Source organism: Scatophagus argus, chromosome 13 (genome assembly GCF_020382885.2).
Source record: "Scatophagus argus isolate fScaArg1 chromosome 13, fScaArg1.pri, whole genome shotgun sequence".
NCBI lineage: Eukaryota > Metazoa > Chordata > Actinopteri > Scatophagidae > Scatophagus > Scatophagus argus.
In genome coordinates, this window is record NC_058505.1 from 6,603,192 (window position 1) to 6,621,707 (window position 18,516).

General features: G+C 40.7%; 2 protein-coding genes and 1 long non-coding RNA gene across 8 annotated transcripts; 2 read left to right on the forward strand and 1 right to left on the reverse strand.

Moving 5' to 3' along the window:
• LOC124069586 (caytaxin-like) lies at positions 1-9,504 on the forward strand. Of its 3 annotated transcripts, XM_046408849.1 has the most exons (13): positions 1-138; positions 2,663-2,775; positions 4,064-4,122; positions 4,202-4,429; positions 5,017-5,175; positions 5,383-5,485; positions 5,793-5,924; positions 6,095-6,181; positions 6,454-6,552; positions 6,991-7,026; positions 7,141-7,188; positions 7,484-7,530; positions 8,777-9,504. In XM_046408849.1, the coding sequence occupies exons 2-12, from the start codon at positions 2,699-2,701 to the stop codon at positions 7,521-7,523; spliced, it is 1,068 nt and encodes a 355-aa protein (XP_046264805.1). In that variant the 5' UTR covers positions 1-138; positions 2,663-2,698; the 3' UTR covers positions 7,524-7,530; positions 8,777-9,504. The 3 variants fall into 3 exon arrangements, with proteins under 3 accessions (XP_046264805.1, XP_046264802.1, XP_046264803.1); XM_046408846.1 differs by having other exon boundaries at positions 4,064-4,429; XM_046408847.1 differs by lacking the exons at positions 1-138; positions 2,663-2,775 and having other exon boundaries at positions 3,600-4,429.
• On the reverse strand, positions 4,277-18,271 carry LOC124069590. 3 transcript variants are annotated; one of them, XR_006845071.1, is made up of 6 exons: positions 17,830-18,271; positions 17,400-17,602; positions 6,132-6,266; positions 5,006-5,989; positions 4,518-4,598; positions 4,277-4,416 (listed from the first exon to the last, which is right to left on the reverse strand). It is a non-coding gene; the product is annotated as an uncharacterized LOC124069590 (long non-coding RNA). The 3 variants fall into 3 exon arrangements; XR_006845070.1 differs by having other exon boundaries at positions 4,522-4,598; positions 17,830-18,270; XR_006845072.1 differs by having other exon boundaries at positions 4,522-4,598; positions 5,006-5,153; positions 17,830-18,070.
• On the forward strand, positions 11,485-14,108 carry LOC124069587 (nicotinamide riboside kinase 2-like). Of its 2 annotated transcripts, XM_046408850.1 has the most exons (8): positions 11,485-11,663; positions 11,771-11,861; positions 12,682-12,730; positions 12,968-13,145; positions 13,235-13,306; positions 13,400-13,506; positions 13,627-13,712; positions 13,809-14,108. In XM_046408850.1, the coding sequence occupies exons 1-7, from the start codon at positions 11,638-11,640 to the stop codon at positions 13,710-13,712; spliced, it is 609 nt and encodes a 202-aa protein (XP_046264806.1). In that variant the 5' UTR covers positions 11,485-11,637; the 3' UTR covers positions 13,809-14,108. The 2 variants fall into 2 exon arrangements, with proteins under 2 accessions (XP_046264806.1, XP_046264807.1); XM_046408851.1 differs by lacking the exon at positions 12,682-12,730 and having other exon boundaries at positions 11,617-11,663.
• Positions 18,272-18,516: the final 245 nt, after the last annotated feature.

The following is an 18,516-nucleotide window of genomic DNA, read 5'->3' on the forward strand; positions in this document are numbered from 1 at the left end:
GGTCCCAGCTGCAGATGTAAACAGTGATGACCCACACTCTTCTCAGGCAGATTTAGGGAGGAGGGCGGAAAGAAGAGAAAGAGGAGCACCGGAAGGCAAAACAGGGAAGCTTTCAAAGAGGAGGTCTCACTACAGTATGTAAGTACCCTGCTGATTTTCCTGGATTCTGCAGGATATGGCGCTTTTTCATCCATCGAGGCAGACTCTCAATCAGTGATATGATATTTATTGCTTTGTCTCATGCTATTGCTGTAATTCAGATTGCTTTGTTTCCAGCTGTCAAATAAAGAGTGGAAGCCAGTAATGACACACCAGGTTCTCTCCTCTCACTTTACACTTTAACAACCCTGAAAATGTAATTTCTCAAAAAGCTTACATGGATGCACTTTTTTTCCCACCAAGTGTTTATTTTTTTTCTTCATGTGAGATATTTATGTCTCTCTCTATTTTTCCATTTGGAAAAGGTAGTCACTTTTTTTTATTGTGGTCATTTATTTACTTATTTATCAGGATTTAGAAACATTTTGATGACAGTTGTTGAGTCGTCGCTGTCAAACCACAACCATTCAGTCCTGTTAAAGCAGATTAGCAGACTTTTTAAGTGTTATTAAATGATACTTAATCAAAGTTTTTGAACTTTGATTATCGCTTATTGAGTCCTAAATATTTTTAGAGAAAAACTTTAGATTCCATCAGCGTTTGTGGCTTTAAGGGCTTTTTACATCAGTGTTCTCTTGCCTGTTAATTACAATCAGACAAGTGTAGGCAGGCCATGCTCGATCACGATCTCTCACCTTGCCCTGTCCTTTATCATCTGCGGCTCTGTCGATGCTTATCTCCAAGCTGCAAGCCATGTAGATAATTTCATAATACAGAAGTGAAAAGAATACTGTGATATTCATTCAGCACTGCTGGTTCATTTCCATTTTCCATACAGGGTGTCAAAGATTATTAATATTGATAATATTTACCTAAAACAAATGAGTATGGTGTCTGCATCTTGAGCTTTTACAGCTATGTGCTTTCCATTTCTGTAGTAAATTATTATGTGTTTGGTTTGATAGCCACATCACAGTGAACAGCTCACCAGATAGTGTTTAGAAAATGAAGGCTGCGCTGCCATCTGGACTCAAATCCCTACCAAACACGTGCTACTGCAGCGTTACTTTGTGTAAATCAATCACCAGTTTGCTGTCCGAGCAGCTGAGCTCTGGCAAGAGACAACAAACCACACGCACTCATCCACTGTGTGAATTTCCCTTTTGTTTCTCTGCTGGTCCTACGCGTCTTTCATTCTTAATTCAGCGTGGACAAAGTGATCAGCCTGCTTCTTAAAGATTAGAGTGTGACAACAGAATGTGACTCAAAGTGTGATTTAGCCAGAATGGGTTTTTATTAAAGTGGCTTTCAGGGAGTTCCTCATCAGTCCCTTATCAAACACTGCAACTTTCTCATGGGACGTTAAAGTGTAAACACATTCTGCTCCATCGTTTAGAATCCAATCACAACACAGCAGCATGTAGCTGAGGGCCTGAGGGCCTGTACCTTTTAGCCCACATTAGCTGTTTATTTTTTTTTTCTTTCCAATATAGGCTTTGTTGTGTTTCACTATAGCAAATCAGTTCCATCCCAGTGGACAAATGGACTGTGGTAACATCTGCTATAGCATGAGCTCTGTCTAGGACAGTGATGTAGGAAGGACACTCCTCCCCCATACGCACATTTCTGATATGAGACTCGCACATGATGTTCACTCTGTGCATGACTGATCCAGCCTGCCACGAGACACCGCAAAGCTTTGGGTCACATACTTAGAAAAAGACACGCAGCGTTGGATGGACACTTCAGTCACTTCTAATTTGGTTATGTAAAATACGGAAGTTCAGATCACCATCTGCTTTATGATGGCACGTCTGATTTGTTTGCATTCGCCTGAGGGGGACGTATGAGCAATGTGGAGTTTATTTTTGTCTCCTTCCCCTTGGATGTAGGGGAAAGAAACCCACTGGGGCTTTGTTTTGCCAATTTGTTTCTTTTTATGACATCAGTACACATTAATCACTAATGGCAAAATTGGGGGTGTTTGTAGAATCTATAGACTTTTTTGTTCAGTGTACAGTAAACTAACCATCAGATCTCGTATTTGGAGTGTGTCATATTAGTTAGCAAAAGACGAAAGGTGAAGCATTAGCATGATTAGCTTAATTACAGCTGCTAGAAGCGTTTACGCCGCCTGTGTGACGGGTACTCAAGCAATTTAGTACACTGCTTACATATGGTTCTGCACCTGTGAGTCAAGTTTACGTAAAATCAGGTGATATCTGCTAATTTCTCAGCCCAGAAAAATGTGACTCTATCAACATAACCTTCAAGCTCACTGAATTGTACATTTCCCATAATGCAACTGGATATGCAACAAGTTTCATTAAATCCTTCCTGCCTGGTTGAGCACGTCCTTCAAACTTCACACCTTGAGTCTGTAACGCCAGCTCACTGCCATAAGTTTGTCTTGAGAAAAAAAAAATTCCCATAATCCTGATGAATCAAGGTTGTGTAAAGTGGGTGGAGTGCCCCTTTAAGACATCTACAAGTAGTGCAGGTTTTAACAAGGCTGTAGCACTTGATTTCCCTCTGAATGGACATTGTTTTATCTGTTTGTCAGCCGCAGTGAGCTGAAGCCCGTCCTCCCTGGACGAGGATGGGTACAGCAGAAGCCACTTTACGCATGGACAGCATGGAGGTGAAGGACGAGTGGCAGGATGAAGACTTCCCCAGGTGTGTGTGTGTGTGCAGTTTGTCCGATTTGTGTGCAGGCTTTGACGAACAGGCCCATCTATGATGTGTGTTGAATGCTGAAAGGCAGCAGGTGTGTTCTTCCCTTGATGTGGTCGTTATGTGTTACGTGATGAGGTTGTATCATGTCAGTGAACAAAACAGCAGCTGCCGTGGAGAAGTCAATCACATCACAGTGCCCACCAATGGAAGAAATATTCATCCACCCACACTCTTGTACTGGCACGAATCGTTTTTACAGAGGAGGAAATGTGTTTGTGAAAAAAGGGCAGGAGAAACTGATTATGCAAGGACATCGAGTGTATTTGTAATATATATATATATATATGTGTGTATTTTTTTACAGCATGTCACACAGCGTTCTCTGTGTTTGATATCTATCTGCTGCAAGGCATGTTCATTGTTTATAACAACGTTATCCTGCATGAATAATATTAGAAAATATGGTTGCACACAGTTCAAAGCTTGGTCCTGTAGAGAAACAGTCAAGAATACTTTTCACAGGAGATTGTTTTTCTCCTCCTCTCGATTTAATCTGCCATTGAATTGAATCTGTTGTTCTGTCTTTAAGCTAACTCTACAAAGCCTCTGACAACATAATAACAGCAATTATTCCAGCTCCATCAGCTAGCCCATACTTGTGGCTGTTTTAGGGTGTGTTTGTCTATGCATGAATGTCTGTGTTAACGTCTGTGTCTTTCTGTGTGTGTGTGTGTGTGTGTGTGTGTGTGTGTGTGTGTGTATAAGTGCTGCCTTACTATAATGTAGTCTTCCTGTCCCCCCAGCACTGACGGTTCAGCTACCTTATTATAATGTCGGGGGGAGTTGGTAATTACTGGTATTGCCTTCTCAAACAACACATATTGTTTCCAAGGACACATTGTGGTTAAGTCACAATAGAGATACTTCAAAAATTACTTTTTATTAGAGAGGTTTATTTTAAATCCATCCATCCATTTTCTTCCGCTTATTTGTGGTCGAGTCGTGGTGGCAGCAGGGGAAGCAGGGTGTTGCGGATGTGCTTTTCCCCTAGCAACATTTTTCGCAACACGTTCCCAAGCCAGTTCCCAGATATCTAATTCCTCCATCGAGCTCTGGAGGAATCTCATAAACAACCAAAGCATAAACTTGGGAGAAGGAAAACAAAAAGCCAAACTATAATTGCTGTATGTGCCATCTGATGTTTTATATACATTCTTCACAGTTTTGTTTCATTTTTCGTTATTATTGTGATGGTACTTATTCTGTATATTCATGTCTTTCTCCGCAGGCCGCTACCAGAGGATGGAGACGTTGAGTCCTCGTGTGGCCTCACTGACAACAGAACCAGTAAGTAGAATAAATACTCAGCATTATTTTTTTTCTTTACTTTATACTGTATTGAAACTTTTCTGGCCTCCTTGTCCAGATCCTCCCACCACTCTGAATGTGGGTGAGTCCATGACCCAACGTAAGCGTCGTACTCTGGTTGCCCCTGACATGAACCTCTCCCTGGATCAGAGCGAGGGCTCAGTGCTCTCTGATGACTTCCTGGAAACGCCAGACGACCTGGACATCAACGTAGATGACATTGAGACTCCCGATGAGACAGACTCGCTGGAGTTTATCAACAGTGGCAACGATCTGGAGTGGGAAGGTGAGGTGACAATGAGGAAGGAAGGTGCTTAATTTATTAAGGTCAAAGGATTCGTGTTGGAATTTAATTGAGAAGCTAATCATATTACCCACAGTGTCTTTGGTTTGAGTCCTGCCTCAGACATCATGTCTTATCTGCTTCTGGCTTTCCAGTCACAAGTTCCTTCCAGCTGTCAAATACAGCAAAGATGAAAATAAACACTGAGTGTCTTAATCACTCAACATTCACTCATCTTACAGTGAATAAATACTTCTTTCCCACTGCCAGCCTTTACAGAAGCATGCAAATTTTCAGGCTTTTGTGTATTGCATTGCAAAATATTGTGAGCTCTTGCTTTTTAATACTATATAATAATGATGTATGGGAGTGCTACAAAAAGTCACAGGTTATGTGTGAAGAATCCTAGTTAATAATTTTCTGCAAAGTTTAATTAGTTCGATTCTGCTTGGCTAAGACCAAACACGTACTTGTTGAAAGTGTCACCAGCAGTGAATCATGTTGAACTTGTATGGCAAGTTCCAGTCCCTTAACCTCAATCTGCCTTAATCTGAAAGTTCAACAACTTTGTTGTGTCACCTTGTGTCTAGATGACACTCCTGTGGCCACCGCCAAGCGTCTGCCAGGTGAGAGCGAAGAGGAGAGAGACTCATCTGGTCGTCTGTGGCGAACAGTGATCATCGGTGACCAGGAGCAGCGGATTGACATGCAGGTCATCAGACCCTACCTGAGGGTGGTCACACACGGAGGTGTGAAGAGTGTCTGCGTGGACTTCATTAAATACCTATACTGACATATGTCTTTATTATACAGTCTGATCCTTTCTCAGTCTCTTCTGAAACCGATAAAACATATGTGAGCGACTGATGCACACACAGTGTCCATGATAACAAAGAAACAAACTGCTAGTGTCGTAGCTCTGCCAGTGCAGCTGCAGCATCTGTTTCTTCTTTCAGGTTATTACGGTGAGGGTCTGAATGCCATCATCGTGTTTGCAGCCTGTTACCTCCCTGACAGCAGCTGTGAGGACTACACATACATCATGGAGAATCTCTTCCTGTAAGATCCAGTCTGCTCTTTTAAGCCTTCTCTTAACAGTATTCTTTTACTTTATCTGATCAAAGGATATGATGGGAGAATATCTTTGTATGTGATATGCATGTCAAATTATGTTTGAAATTATTATTATCATTAAATGCTAGAAATGCAAGATGAGAAAATTAATCCACGTTCATGTTTAAAATATTTTGTGACACACGAATCTGGATCGAATCCACTTGTAAACATAGGAATTCTGTCAAGTAAAGTGCTGTCATTGCATGTGTTGCTGCACAGTCTGATCTGGGCTTGTTTGTCCTGTCCTCAGTTATGTTGTGAGCAGCCTGGAGCTGCTGGTGGCAGAAGATTACATGATTGTGTACATGAACGGAGCAACTCCTCGCAGGAAGATGCCCGGCATCAGCTGGCTGAAGAGATGCTACCAGATGATTGACAGGAAGTAAGATTGACAAAATGATGGAAATGAGAAGAAACGAGAATATTTAACTGGTGTTGTTGTCAGTGCTGAAGGGAAAAAAAATATGCTGCATTATATTAATATATACTGCAATTTGAATTCATTATGATTAAAATGATCATGAGAAGTGAAACTTTAAACATTTCCCACAGGCTGAGGAAGAATCTCAAGTGTCTCATCATCGCTCACCCAACATGGTTCATCCGGACCGTCCTGGCCATCTCAAGACCTTTCATCAGGTGAGGTTGCATTCAGTTTGATTCATAGTTCATCTGTCCCTCCTTTGAGTTATCTATTTGCTGAGAATCCCTTCTCCCAACACATCTAATAGACACAACAAAGACAAATGAAAGAGTGTTGACATGGTGATCCGTTTGTATGTGGAATCAGACCAACAAAAAAACATAAAGGTATTGGTGTTATGTAAGAGCTGTAGAGTTACAAGAACAATATTTCAGTTTTCAGAGAGCATTTCTGACAAAAACCTCCATGTTCTTGGTGTTTTCTGCAGCGTGAAGTTCATGGATAAGATCCGGTACGTTCACACCCTGGAGGAGCTCAGCCAGATCATCCCAATGGAGCACGTGCAGATCCCCGAGTGTGTGTTGCAGTGAGTACTCTGAGCCACCGAGTGTCACTGTCGACACTTACATCAATAAGACCCTGAAAGGATGTTCACACTACCAAACTGACCGAACTGAACGGGAGCCAAAATGTGTTTAACTCAGTAATGTTTAGTTTGTGTAATTGGTAGCATTTATCTTAATTTATGGTGTTTATTTTAATGTGCTCAGGTAGCTGAAACAGTAGATGAGCGTGCAGTGAGACGGCAGTCACAAGACAACCAAGTCTTACATAGCACAGAGTTGACCAAGATTTCTAAAGAGTAGAATGTTCAAAAGTGCAAGCTTCAGAAGCTTGTAAGAGCTGTAACCGCAGAAATAATCTTTGGCTCGCTGTACTAAACTTTCAGCTTCTTTGTTCCACTGGTGACAAATATTTTCATGTAATTACACATCAGTTCCTGTTTCCTATTATTTTTTTAAAGGTATGATGACGAGAAGATAAGAGCACAAAGGGAAAGGTGAGCAGTAGATTTTTATGTCATTTTTTGTCATCAACAACAACAACAACAACAACAACTCTTTTTTCCTGCATCTCTGTAGTATTTAGAAGTATTTGCCTGTCTCATTTGCAGACTTGAGCAAGAGCAGCAGCAGACCAGCTCAGCACTGCCTAAAGAAAGGTGACCTCACTGTGCAGTACATACAGTCCACTGCATATTTTTGTACTATAGGACTGCAGTATCAGGACATAGAAAATGTTCAGACATCTTTTTCTCATTTTTAGAAGAAAACCTCACTTACTGTTGTTCAGTTACTTCATTTAGTCAGTTATGAATATCGGCATCGCTTGTCTTAGAATTAGGCGTGAGCTGCTCTCGCAGCTACGTGAATATATGTTGGAAGCAGAAAGCACATACATGACCAAGACAAATATTTTTATTTAATTATGGTTTAACTCTAATATGTCATTTTCAGGCCCAAGTCAATGATAGCCGAAGTTGGCCGTGACATCTGACATTAAGGTAAGGGCTCTCATTGACTTAACTGCCTTTCCATCAACTTTGTCCAGGCTGGTTTGTAATGTCAGCCCACTGTAACTATACAGGGAAATGTTCTCTTCTGCTCACACACACGCACTCACGCACACATACCCACACACACACACATACAAATGCTGATGTGCGCAAAACAGACCCGACACAGTAAATCAGCCAAACGTTGGATGATGGCCTGTCTGGAGAGTTGGGTCACTGGCCAAAGGTCCAAATGTCAGCTCTGAGTTCAGGGGATCTGAGATTCAATTTACAGTATCAGACTGAGTCAAGTGAGACCACAAACAGAGTGAATGAGACTCGGACCACGGCAAGTAAAAACTCAAATCTTCTCTTAAAAAGATGTCAGATATTTTCACTGTTTTCTGATGTTTTATAGACCAAGCAATCAAGTAAATCAAAAAGAAAAGAAAAGAAATATAATAACATGAATCAAAATCAAATATATCTCATTCACACACTTGTGAATAAAAAATGAAATCCCTTTCATGTTTTGACTCCAGTGGTACGTAAATGAAAGAAGTACTGGACCAAAGCCTGAAGCACAAGATGCAAGTGCTATATGATTGCTGTCAATCAAGTCCTGCTCTTTCTCTTTTGCCAAGTCATGTTTCAGTCCTTAATTCAAACTTTGTCTAACTCCAAGAAACGTTAGATGATCCTCAAACATCATATTCCTTCCGTACTCCGTGTTACATAAAGCACAGCTGCTCCTCTCTTTAAGCCTGCCTGCGCACAACCAATCGATTCTATTTTTAATGGTCTGTACAACCCAGGTCGGGCAAATCGATCTGCGACCCACAGCGTGTCCTGAAATCGAGGGAATTACCCACCGCAGCAGGTTGGGGTGTGTTAGGGTCGGCGAGGTGGGTTATTTTAGAAACATCCCGCCCTTCCTTTGCCACCCTGTGCTGCTGATCGTTCCTATCAGCCTTCATATATCAAAGGAGCTATCAGCCGGAGGACTGGCTGACATTCCGGGAATGGACACAGGCATCATCTCCTAACCAAATGCCAAGGGAGGAAGTGGGGGGGGAATAAATAGGCAAACCTGATATGCGTCAAGTTGGATTTAGTTTAAATTTTGTGCATGCCTGCAGACAAATTTGAGCCTTATACTAGCAGTGTTGTACTTGTGGAGTGCACAAATAATGACTGATATCTTTGAGACTGATAAAAGCGACAGAGAATTAAACTGTCTGTGTTTGTATTACAGAGCTTTAAAGTGAAGAAGCAATGGGGAAGCTTCATTCAGCAAAACGGGACCCAGCATGGACCACTGTCCCAGGATTAAATCTCCGAACTGGATCCATTTCTGGATCTCAAAACATTATCTTCAGATATATGTTGGGCTCTAACTTAAAGTTAATTTGCACAAAAAGCATTATGAGACATGACTAAATCAAAAAGTATCTGCTTCCTGCATGTCAAGTTAACTTTAATCCACAGCATGACTTCAGCTATATAAATGAAAAGTTATTGACATGGATGAAGAGTCAGTTTGAGACAACCGTCCGGTTCAAAATGTACAAACTTGTATATATATTTTTGAGAAAGGCGTTTGCACAGATATTTTGTTGTTGATATGAAGGGCATGGGTATTGTTTGTTTCATGGCCGTTTATTGAAAAAAAGAGTGCAATGATATTGTTATTCTTAGCCCTACAGTAGACGTTACCAATGCAAATGTGTGTTATCGTTTTCCAGACTTTGATATGCAGGTGGCATGCTTGTTCACATCCTTCTGTCTCTGTTGCATTTGTTTTTGTCAGTTTGCCATCATGTTTTTAAAAGAAAAGGTACTTTTACAAGATGAAAATCATCAGAGCTATATTTAAAGAGAGTCAAATGAATTGCTAAAAGTGTTATTTATGAAAATGTGCCATTTACTGTTTGTAAAAAAAAATTAAAAAGAATAAATGAGCGAACTAAAACAAGTTTGTTCTTTTGTTATAATTACTCGCTTAACCTTTGATACAGAACAAAAGCTGGGATAACTTGACTCGTGCACATTACAGCTTAAGTTTCATTGTTTTATTGCCTTTAATTGTGTTCCGCTTTGGTCCAGGTTGTTTTTGACAGAGTTATTAAGAGGCATAATTCAGATTTATGAGAGTGCTGGCCAAGTCAGTTGATGTCCCGTGTGTGGGTGACAGTCCTATTCTGTTCTTTCCAGGGGTCATTTGGACATTATCCTCCACTGAAGTGACCTTTCTCTATTTTTAAAAGGCATGTTATGGTGATCACAAGGCATTAGCACAATCCATAACCCACGCTAAGCTGCTTTTCCTCCTATCATTTTGACCATTGACCCTCATGGTATATTATGCAAATTCTTTCATTCAAACAGTTAATGGTGCTTTGGTTCAGACTTGAAAATGAGAACTTTTTATGTCTCTTGGAATTCAGTAATCTAAAATGAATAGTTTGGCATAAAAATGTTGACTCTGGTTACATTTAAAGTAAGCTGGTTTTTTTTGTTTGTTTGTTTTTTACATTTTGGAAAATAGTCATACTGGTCAAAATCTGAAAAGGATTTAATATGTTAGATAAGGAATATAAGAGTCAAATTCTAATTGTGACAAGAAAGCAATTGACTGATTCAACAAATTGCTGGTCAAGTAAAGGTTTGTTTGTCTTCTGGGTCTAAGAAGGAAAAAGTATGCGCACCACATGCTTCACATGGTGAACCACATGGTTCAAGTGCCCTACATAAAGTCTCATCCTATATGGGACAGTTTTGTAATCCCATATTCATAACCAGAACTTTTTCTATTCACAGATTTCCCACCACACATCAGACCTGCCATTCACTTTTGATATAAGGGGTAAAAGGAAATATTATCATCACATGGTGTCAAGACTCATCACATTTCCTCCAGGATTGTCATGGCAGTGCAACATGAAGCCCTGAACATGAAACCATGTGCTCTGATAAGTGGGACTCAAAGTTCACCTCTTTCACACTTAGAGAATGACGGTAGGCGCCAGCATGTTTGTTCAAATACTGAGCAAACACAGCGAACACACGGTTAGACTGCACACATTAGGAGGTCCGTAACAAACAAGGCTGATAAGCAGTGGACGCTTAAGTTCAAAGGAATAGATGTGTTATCGGACCAGTAGCCTTGACTCGAGACACTGCGGTCACATGGCTGGTTGCCATGTACTCTAGCTGGTTGCATCAGAAATATTCGTGACGCAGCAGGCAGACACACAACAGCCCACTAAATATAGTGCTTCTGGTTTTCAGCCACCCGAAGCTGTCTGAGCATGGAAACTTTTCCCTCTGAAAAAAATCCAAATAATGAGACTTCTCTCTCAGCTGTGATGTTTCAGTGCCAGGATGTAACTTTTATACTCTCACACTACATTTTAATGAATGCACAATTTGCAGCCCTTGCTTTCTGTCCATGCAGCACATTTTCTGATGCAAAAAGTCACTCATAACAAATGGAATCTGCGCTTAAATCTGTCTTAGTTTTTAGGATTTTTTTTGTTTGTTTGGGTTGATTTTTTAAACTTATTTATCCCCAATTTATTAGAAGTCAAGATTTTACAAGCTTTTAAACTATCAGCATCACTAGTCTATAGCAGTTCTCTGTTACAGACTTCATATTTGACCAAGACTGAGAGAATTCATTTTGTGCTTCACAGCTTAGCCCCATCACCATTTCTTTTTTATCTTACAATAACTCTGTCGGGTGTGGGATTTATCGTGCACTTGCTTGGCCCAGTGTTCACTGGCCCCTGACAGCAGGTGGAAGGTTTGGCATCTAAAACGTGTGGCTCCTGAGTCCTCCTCCTGCTCCCATTGGTGCCGTGCCCCATAAAGTGACGGCTTATTGGCTGCAGGAAAAGAGGGCCGATTGGTTTGGGAGTGTGTGACGCTGCAGCTAAATCCTTTATATGCCCAGCAGAGAGATTGTCTATCAATGAAGTAGTAAAAGGGGGGGACATCTGTGGCAGAGGAGAAGGAAAGGTCTTTACAAGAAGCCTTTGATAGATTGTTTGCTTTGGCTGGGTTCCCTTCTTTTATTTACTGAATTCCAGGGGTGACCAATACACAGAGGTGAAAATGAAGTTTATTATTGGCATTGGAGGGTGAGTATCATTTCAAGACTTTAAAGACATTTTTCTTTTTTTTTTCCCTAGTACTTAAAATCTGACCGTAACTTATCTCTGTGGCATGACATATATTTTTGTTTCAGAGTGACCAACGGTGGGAAGACCACTCTGACAAACAGACTTTTAAAGACATTACCCAACTGTTGTGTGGTGCATCAGGATGACTTTTTCAAGGTAAGTAAATTGAAGCCACCTTTCTTTTGAACTTTTGGCATTTAAATTTAAAGCTACACTGTAATATATTAAAGTTGAGTTAATGTTCCATTTTATATATTGTACTTAGTATGTTAAATAGCCTTGAGAAAATGTTGTGCTCAGAAATAACCCTCAGTCTGACCTGCAGATGTCCTGTCATCTCAGTAGCCTAGTAATACATCTGGCTGATTGTCTCCTGGACAGCCAATGAAAGGGCTGAGCGTCCCCACTTAAAGTCAGACATTGTCCAATCACGTTGCAAATTGTGCAACCACCGTTTTGCATGATCATTAACCTCACCTGACTTTAAAGAAGCCAGAAGATTTTATCTCTATGAGATGCATCTTAGGGACAGTAAAGCTCGATCGACCACCAATCACCACGAGTGACATTCACCTCTTATGTTTTACTGCTATAAAAGTACAGCAAAGATGTCGTCCAAGTCCGCGAAACTGCAAAAAAACCCCAAGAAACGGTATTGCAATGTCCAAACTGCGAGAACCAGCAGCTGTTTTTTTGTTTTCAAAAAACACTCGCTTCCTTTCATCAAAGTGAGTCAATGTTACAGCAAAATTTACAGGCATAGTTTTGAAGTATTTTAAAAGAAGTTTCTACTTAAGATTTTGCAACCGATATTTCGCAAGTCCAACACTGGGAAAAATCTTTGAAACGCATCCAAAATATATCACCGTGCGCTACTTTTGGTGGAGACGAGTCCTTGACTTGTCCTGTCCAGGTGTGATCAGCTCCGGTTGATTACTAGGTTGCAGCAATGTTTTATTGGTGACTGTTATTTCAGAAACCCGATCAAATAGAAGTCGGGGAGGACGGCTTTAGACAGTGGGATGGTAAGAATGGATTTCACGTAGGAAAACCATGCCGTAATGTACCTTTTCTTTCCTGCACATTTCTTTAGTTTGGTAACCAATCAGTCCTAAACTTTGTGATTTTCTGTCATCTATTTTGTGAATGCTACAGACATTCACTAACTGTGACTAATGTCTGTTAAAGCACATTGGTGAAGAGTGTTTGCTGCATGTGTGGTGAAGCCTGCTCTTCTCTCTTCTCTCCTTGTTCTGTATCAGTGATCACCGCTCTGGACATGGAGGCTATGATCAACACTGTGAAAGGCTGGCAGGAGAACCCGGTCAAGTTCGCCCGCTCACACGGTATCAGCCTGTCACCAGAAGCCGAGGAAGCCGACGCGGAGGAAAATGGGATCCATATGCTCATCGTGGAGGGCTTCCTCATCTACAACTACAAGTGGGTGATCTTGTCACCTTTCTCGTTTTTCTACACAAGCTTGACCTCTGAACCATTCCACTAATCTGAGCCTTGGTTCCCCTCTGCAGGCCTCTAATTGACATCTATGACAAATGTTTCTACATTTCCATTCCTTATGAGGAGTGCAAAAGGAGGAGAAGGTAACAACCTCATGGAGTGACTTTAATTACACTTAAGTGTTACCACGGGGCATCACAGATGATAACATGCCCTGATTGATTGTGTTTCTGCAGTACAAGGACGTACACAGTCCCCGACCCCCCAGGCCTGTTCGACGGCCATGTCTGGCCCATGTATTTGAAGCACAGGAAAGAGATGGAGAACAACTGTGACAGGATAGGTATGTCTAGCCAGTTCCTCACCTCTGAAGCAAAATATCCTTACCATCAAAGTAAAAGAAATATTGAAATATTGAAATAAATGACTCTCATTCGCCTCGGATTTGTCTTTCTGTGGACAGAGTACCTCGACGGGATGACATCAAAGGAAGATATCTACACCAAAGTGTGTGAAAGCATTCAGAACTCCTTGCTGAACAACTTATAGGTAAATACAAAATTGTATAATATTAACACCGAAAGATAACTGGTAAGTGTTTCATTCAGAGTGAGTAACTTTTCTCCTTTCTCTCTCTCTCTACAGCAAGACGGGCAGAACTACGGACTTGTGTATAGACTTGTAAATATCATTTTGCCTCGATGTGTAACACCAGTTCTATACTTCTAGCCTGATTTGTAAATAGCTAATCATTTAACTTATTAAGATCTACTGGCAGAAGTGTTGTGTTTTGTATAATCCTGTGTAACTTTTTTTTCTAAAAGATAAGCCACCTCTGGACTGCCCAGTGTTTAACATCAGCGACAGATCTCAACTCTGATCTTGTTGTATGTGAAAGTATGTGAGGATTTGCGTCTCGCAACTTAATGAAACGACTCAATCCACTTTATGTTTCCTGTCTTTTTCTTCCCTCAACTCATTTCACACATGTAGTTCCCACAAAGGTCCAGTTTGCTATGACAAACCTCACTTTTTACAACACAAACATTTATATACGTGTAGGATGACTGATAACGTCCTGCGGCATTCGAATGAAACTCCTTATCACCCAGATTAGATTAGCACCTTGATAAAAGCAGCTTACACACAGAGTTTTCCTCGGAAAGACAATGAATGAACTATTACAGGATGGAAATAAAAAAAAGACAAACAAAGGGGACTTAACTGTCATATTGAACATTAGGATGTATTTGAAAATATCATCTATTATTTAATAACATGATGTACTCGCCCTCATTTATCAAAGGCATCTTATTTTTAATCATACGCATAAGTTCCTCGCACACTACCCATGAGGGCATGTTTTTATATATATATATATATATATCTTTGTCATTGCATCTATAACTTCAGTGATGATTATTGTTTACACTTGTGATATATGAAATATAAAAGAAAAAATGTCTAACCACGTCCTAAAACTCACACAAAGAAGAATTGTGGTAATTTGTCGTAACAGCATCTTTTAATGATTAGAAGAAACCCGGGCCTCACAGCACAGCACTGAAGGTAATAATGAGTAAGCGAAGGACAACTGACCATTGCCATTTGATGAAAACTTATTGTGACACAAAGTCCACCTGGGAAGCACTGAATGAAAATATCTGATATTTCTGTAAACCTTATTGGGGAAGTTTTTCTGTTTACATGCATCCCTGCAGATTCAGCCACACAATACACTGAACATGTGGTTGTTTGGTTGAAGGCTTATTATGTTCAGTCTGCTTTATGTTTTCCCATATCAGTTCAATAAAGACACGAAGTGAAAGCGCTCGCTCTTTTCACTGATCCGCCTGCGTCACCCTGTCCTCAGCGTCTGCACACAAATGAGGGTAAACGCTGAGCAATAAATTTTCGCTTTTATTGATCCCAGCAAACTGAGTGGTAACCTTGAGGGTGTGTATTTTTTATCAGTAGATGATTACACAGCATGAACCATTAAACAACTGACTCACGCCTGACCGGCATCGATGACTAAGACATTAAAGGATTTACAGTCAGAGCAAATATTACCTACAGGTGTCATATGGGCCTTTTCTGAATTGTCTCCTGATCATATAAATGGCTTCACATTCAGCTCCAGCCAGCTCTGTCCCACGACCTGGCACAGTCCCAGAGGGTGTGTTGTTACGGGGGGTTCAGGGTCTTGTGATATGTTTCTGACAGTCTTTACATGCCAGCAGTTGGCCTGGAGCAGAGGGTAGCTGGTCTGTCAGTTTATATTTAGGCTAAGTGCCTGGAGAATATATTTAATGAGTGCACAGCCAATTACTGACCTACACACCCCCCACTCTGTGCTCCACAGCCTGGTGTGACTCAGGGGCCCGTCCCCACAAGCCGCCACGGCAGTGGGTAAGGTGAGAACCTTGTGGGGTGGCATGTGCTCCCACGTCACCCGCCGCCATGGCAACCCCAGAAGTACAGCTTGGACGTCCATATTTGGATGGAGAGGCAGGAGGTGAGCAGCTGACACATGGTGTACAGACACCCACACCCTGGACCCCCGAGGCATGTCAACACTTGTGGTTATGCCACAGAATGAATGACAGGAATATCTATGGCTGCCTCGCTGTGACTAAACATATGTGAGCAACTGAGTCCATTTCTGGGTACCATTTGATTTAAGCATCTCGGTGTACACAGATTTAACAAGTATTATGATGTTTGTTAATCCACAGTGTGGGTCAGCAATTGTAATTTCACAGACTGAGATGCACATTTTTACAACAATAATTTACTATATTGTCCTTTCTTCACGCACCGGCTTCCGCTCATGAGTTCTCAGAGGAGCTGGAGTGTATTGAAAATCATTTATTTATTGTTAATATAGATAATACAGACTTAAAGATATATATAAAGTATAAATATTATAAATAATTTAGTTTATATAAATATAAACTTAAGAAAAAGAACAGGTTGTCTCTATTGTAGCTTCAGTCTACATTGATTTAAAACCATTAAATGAGAAATAAAGGACATCTGGTGTTAATTCAGCCGACTGGAGGAGGTTTACACTGACTGAGGGGCAGACATTCAAAAGTCAAAGGAATAACAAAAAAAAAAACAAACAAATAGTCCTGTGTACTGGAAGGAGGTCCCAATGATCAGTCAATACCCTCAAACTTGAGAGGTTAAAACAGTTTTTACATTTGAACGAAGACCTGGCAGCTTCTTACCGATTGTCTAAAGTCCCAACATTAATTCTCAGTTGATTTCTACCGAGAAATCATAGTGTTTGTGTTGTTTTGATTTGGCCTGTCGGCTTTGTGAACATGCTAACAGCTAAAAGATCTGCCATGAAACAAATAAATGTCATCTTTAATTTCATTTTTTTATTATTTATATATTTTATACTATTAATTCTATCTGTTTGAATGCTGTTTTTGACTGCATAACATCAATGGGCACAGGGACTGTCTGCAAATGAGCCCTTTGGATAAATTGGACTCACACTAGCTTTGATTTATTAGTGCTGCCTCTGACAAACGCAAAAATAAAGTTAGTTCTGTACAGTAAATGCAGCACATTTATCCAGAGTGAAAATAAATAAAATACCTGTGATTCAGATTGGGCCAAGAAAGGCACAGAACCACTGCTGCCTACATAGTTGACCTACATAACTTAGTCCTCCCTACTTCTAGAGACAAAATACTTAAAATTACTCTCATTGTTCTGATACTTTCTGTTGTTATCCTTCTTTTCTTAAATTGATCTTTGATCTTCATACTTTAGAGATAAAAAAAACACATTTCCAAAAGGTATTGAAACAGAAGTCAAGCTAAGATAACCTCCGACAGTCGAAGGTATTAGCATTTCAATCTGGGTTAAGGGTCTACTGGTAAGAAGGTTTTAATAGCTCACATATTAAGTCCACTGAAGACTAATTTGTCACGTGTGGATGGACCAAAATGTCCCTCAAAGAGTGAGGAGGACTGACCATACAGATTTTTGAAAAGGTTAATCAACGATAAGCAAGACGCGTCACAAGAAACCCGATGATCTGCAGCCCTGCGCTTGTCAAATAATGTACAGTTTATTAGACATTTCTGTTTTAACTCAGAAGCTAAAATCGACACAATTTTGGCTTTCAGGGGGAAACTAAATGAATGGGAGCGTGTCCCACAGCAATATCATAACTTTCACTTTTGTTCAAACATTTCTTTTTCAATATCTCACCTGTTTTGTCTCCCCATGATCTGTGGTAAACCCTCTGGATCTATCATTTAGTTGTAAACTCCTCAGACAGGCAGTGTGAGGCCTCAGGGGGAAGACAACAGGTATATTCCTTGTGGGGGAAGTTTTCTTGTGGTAAAACCATTTTAAGACCATCATCTTCGTTAAATCTCACAAGAAGCAAAGCTGTGAGCTGCCCTGGATACCTAGATTCACGGGATAAGATATATTCAAAGCGTAAAAGAATTAGTCTTTCACACTGCTGCTGCTGCTGCTGCTGCAGGTGTATCAAGAAAACAACCAGAAACTGTTTCTTTTATTTCCAAACACTCCTAACTTACAGTTAAGATTAGTTTTGTGGCAACATTTGTTGTGATTTGTTTACTTTCAGGTCAGACATACAAGAAAGACTCAATTCATCGTTAATACTTACTGGCTAAATTTTGTGGGTTACATGTCCTGCTCGGGAAGTCTTGTGCCAAACCAGTGCCGAGGATCTGGGGCTCTTATAAATCTGTAACGCAGCAGAGGGCAGGGCGGGGCTGGACTTTGGACCAGGGGAAGGTTTCTTTGACTAAGAATAGTAAAGCACGCGGGCTCACCATCCCAATGCCCTATTTGGATCTTCATCCGAGAGGTGACAAATACTGACGTCTGGAAGGCTCCTCTGTAAAATGGGGGTGCCCATCTTAGTCTGTTCATGATTTAAAGGTCCTTACCTGAAAAAGGATCATAGAAGGCAACAGGCGGCTCATAACAGTGCCAGTGGCATAGCACAAAAGTCTGCACTCCAAACACATGCAGCACAGTCTGCTCAAAATGACTTTTACCAGCCAGTTAAAGCCCAGATGAAACAGCATGTTGAGAGCAGGACATAAAGTGGTTGTGTCATAACAAACACGGAGAGCAAGCGGGGATTCAGAGTTGGATACCATCCTCCATTTAATCGTAGAAGACTAGCAGCCTGCTTCAAATGTACCACCCGAACTGCAGGGGGTGGATGAATGGCAGCATACAAACTGGTCCACCAGTTGTGGAATGTAACTAAGTACATTCATTGAGGTACTGTTGGCTTACAAAGGACAACTTTGAAGCAGGCCTACTTTTAGGTTACTTTACT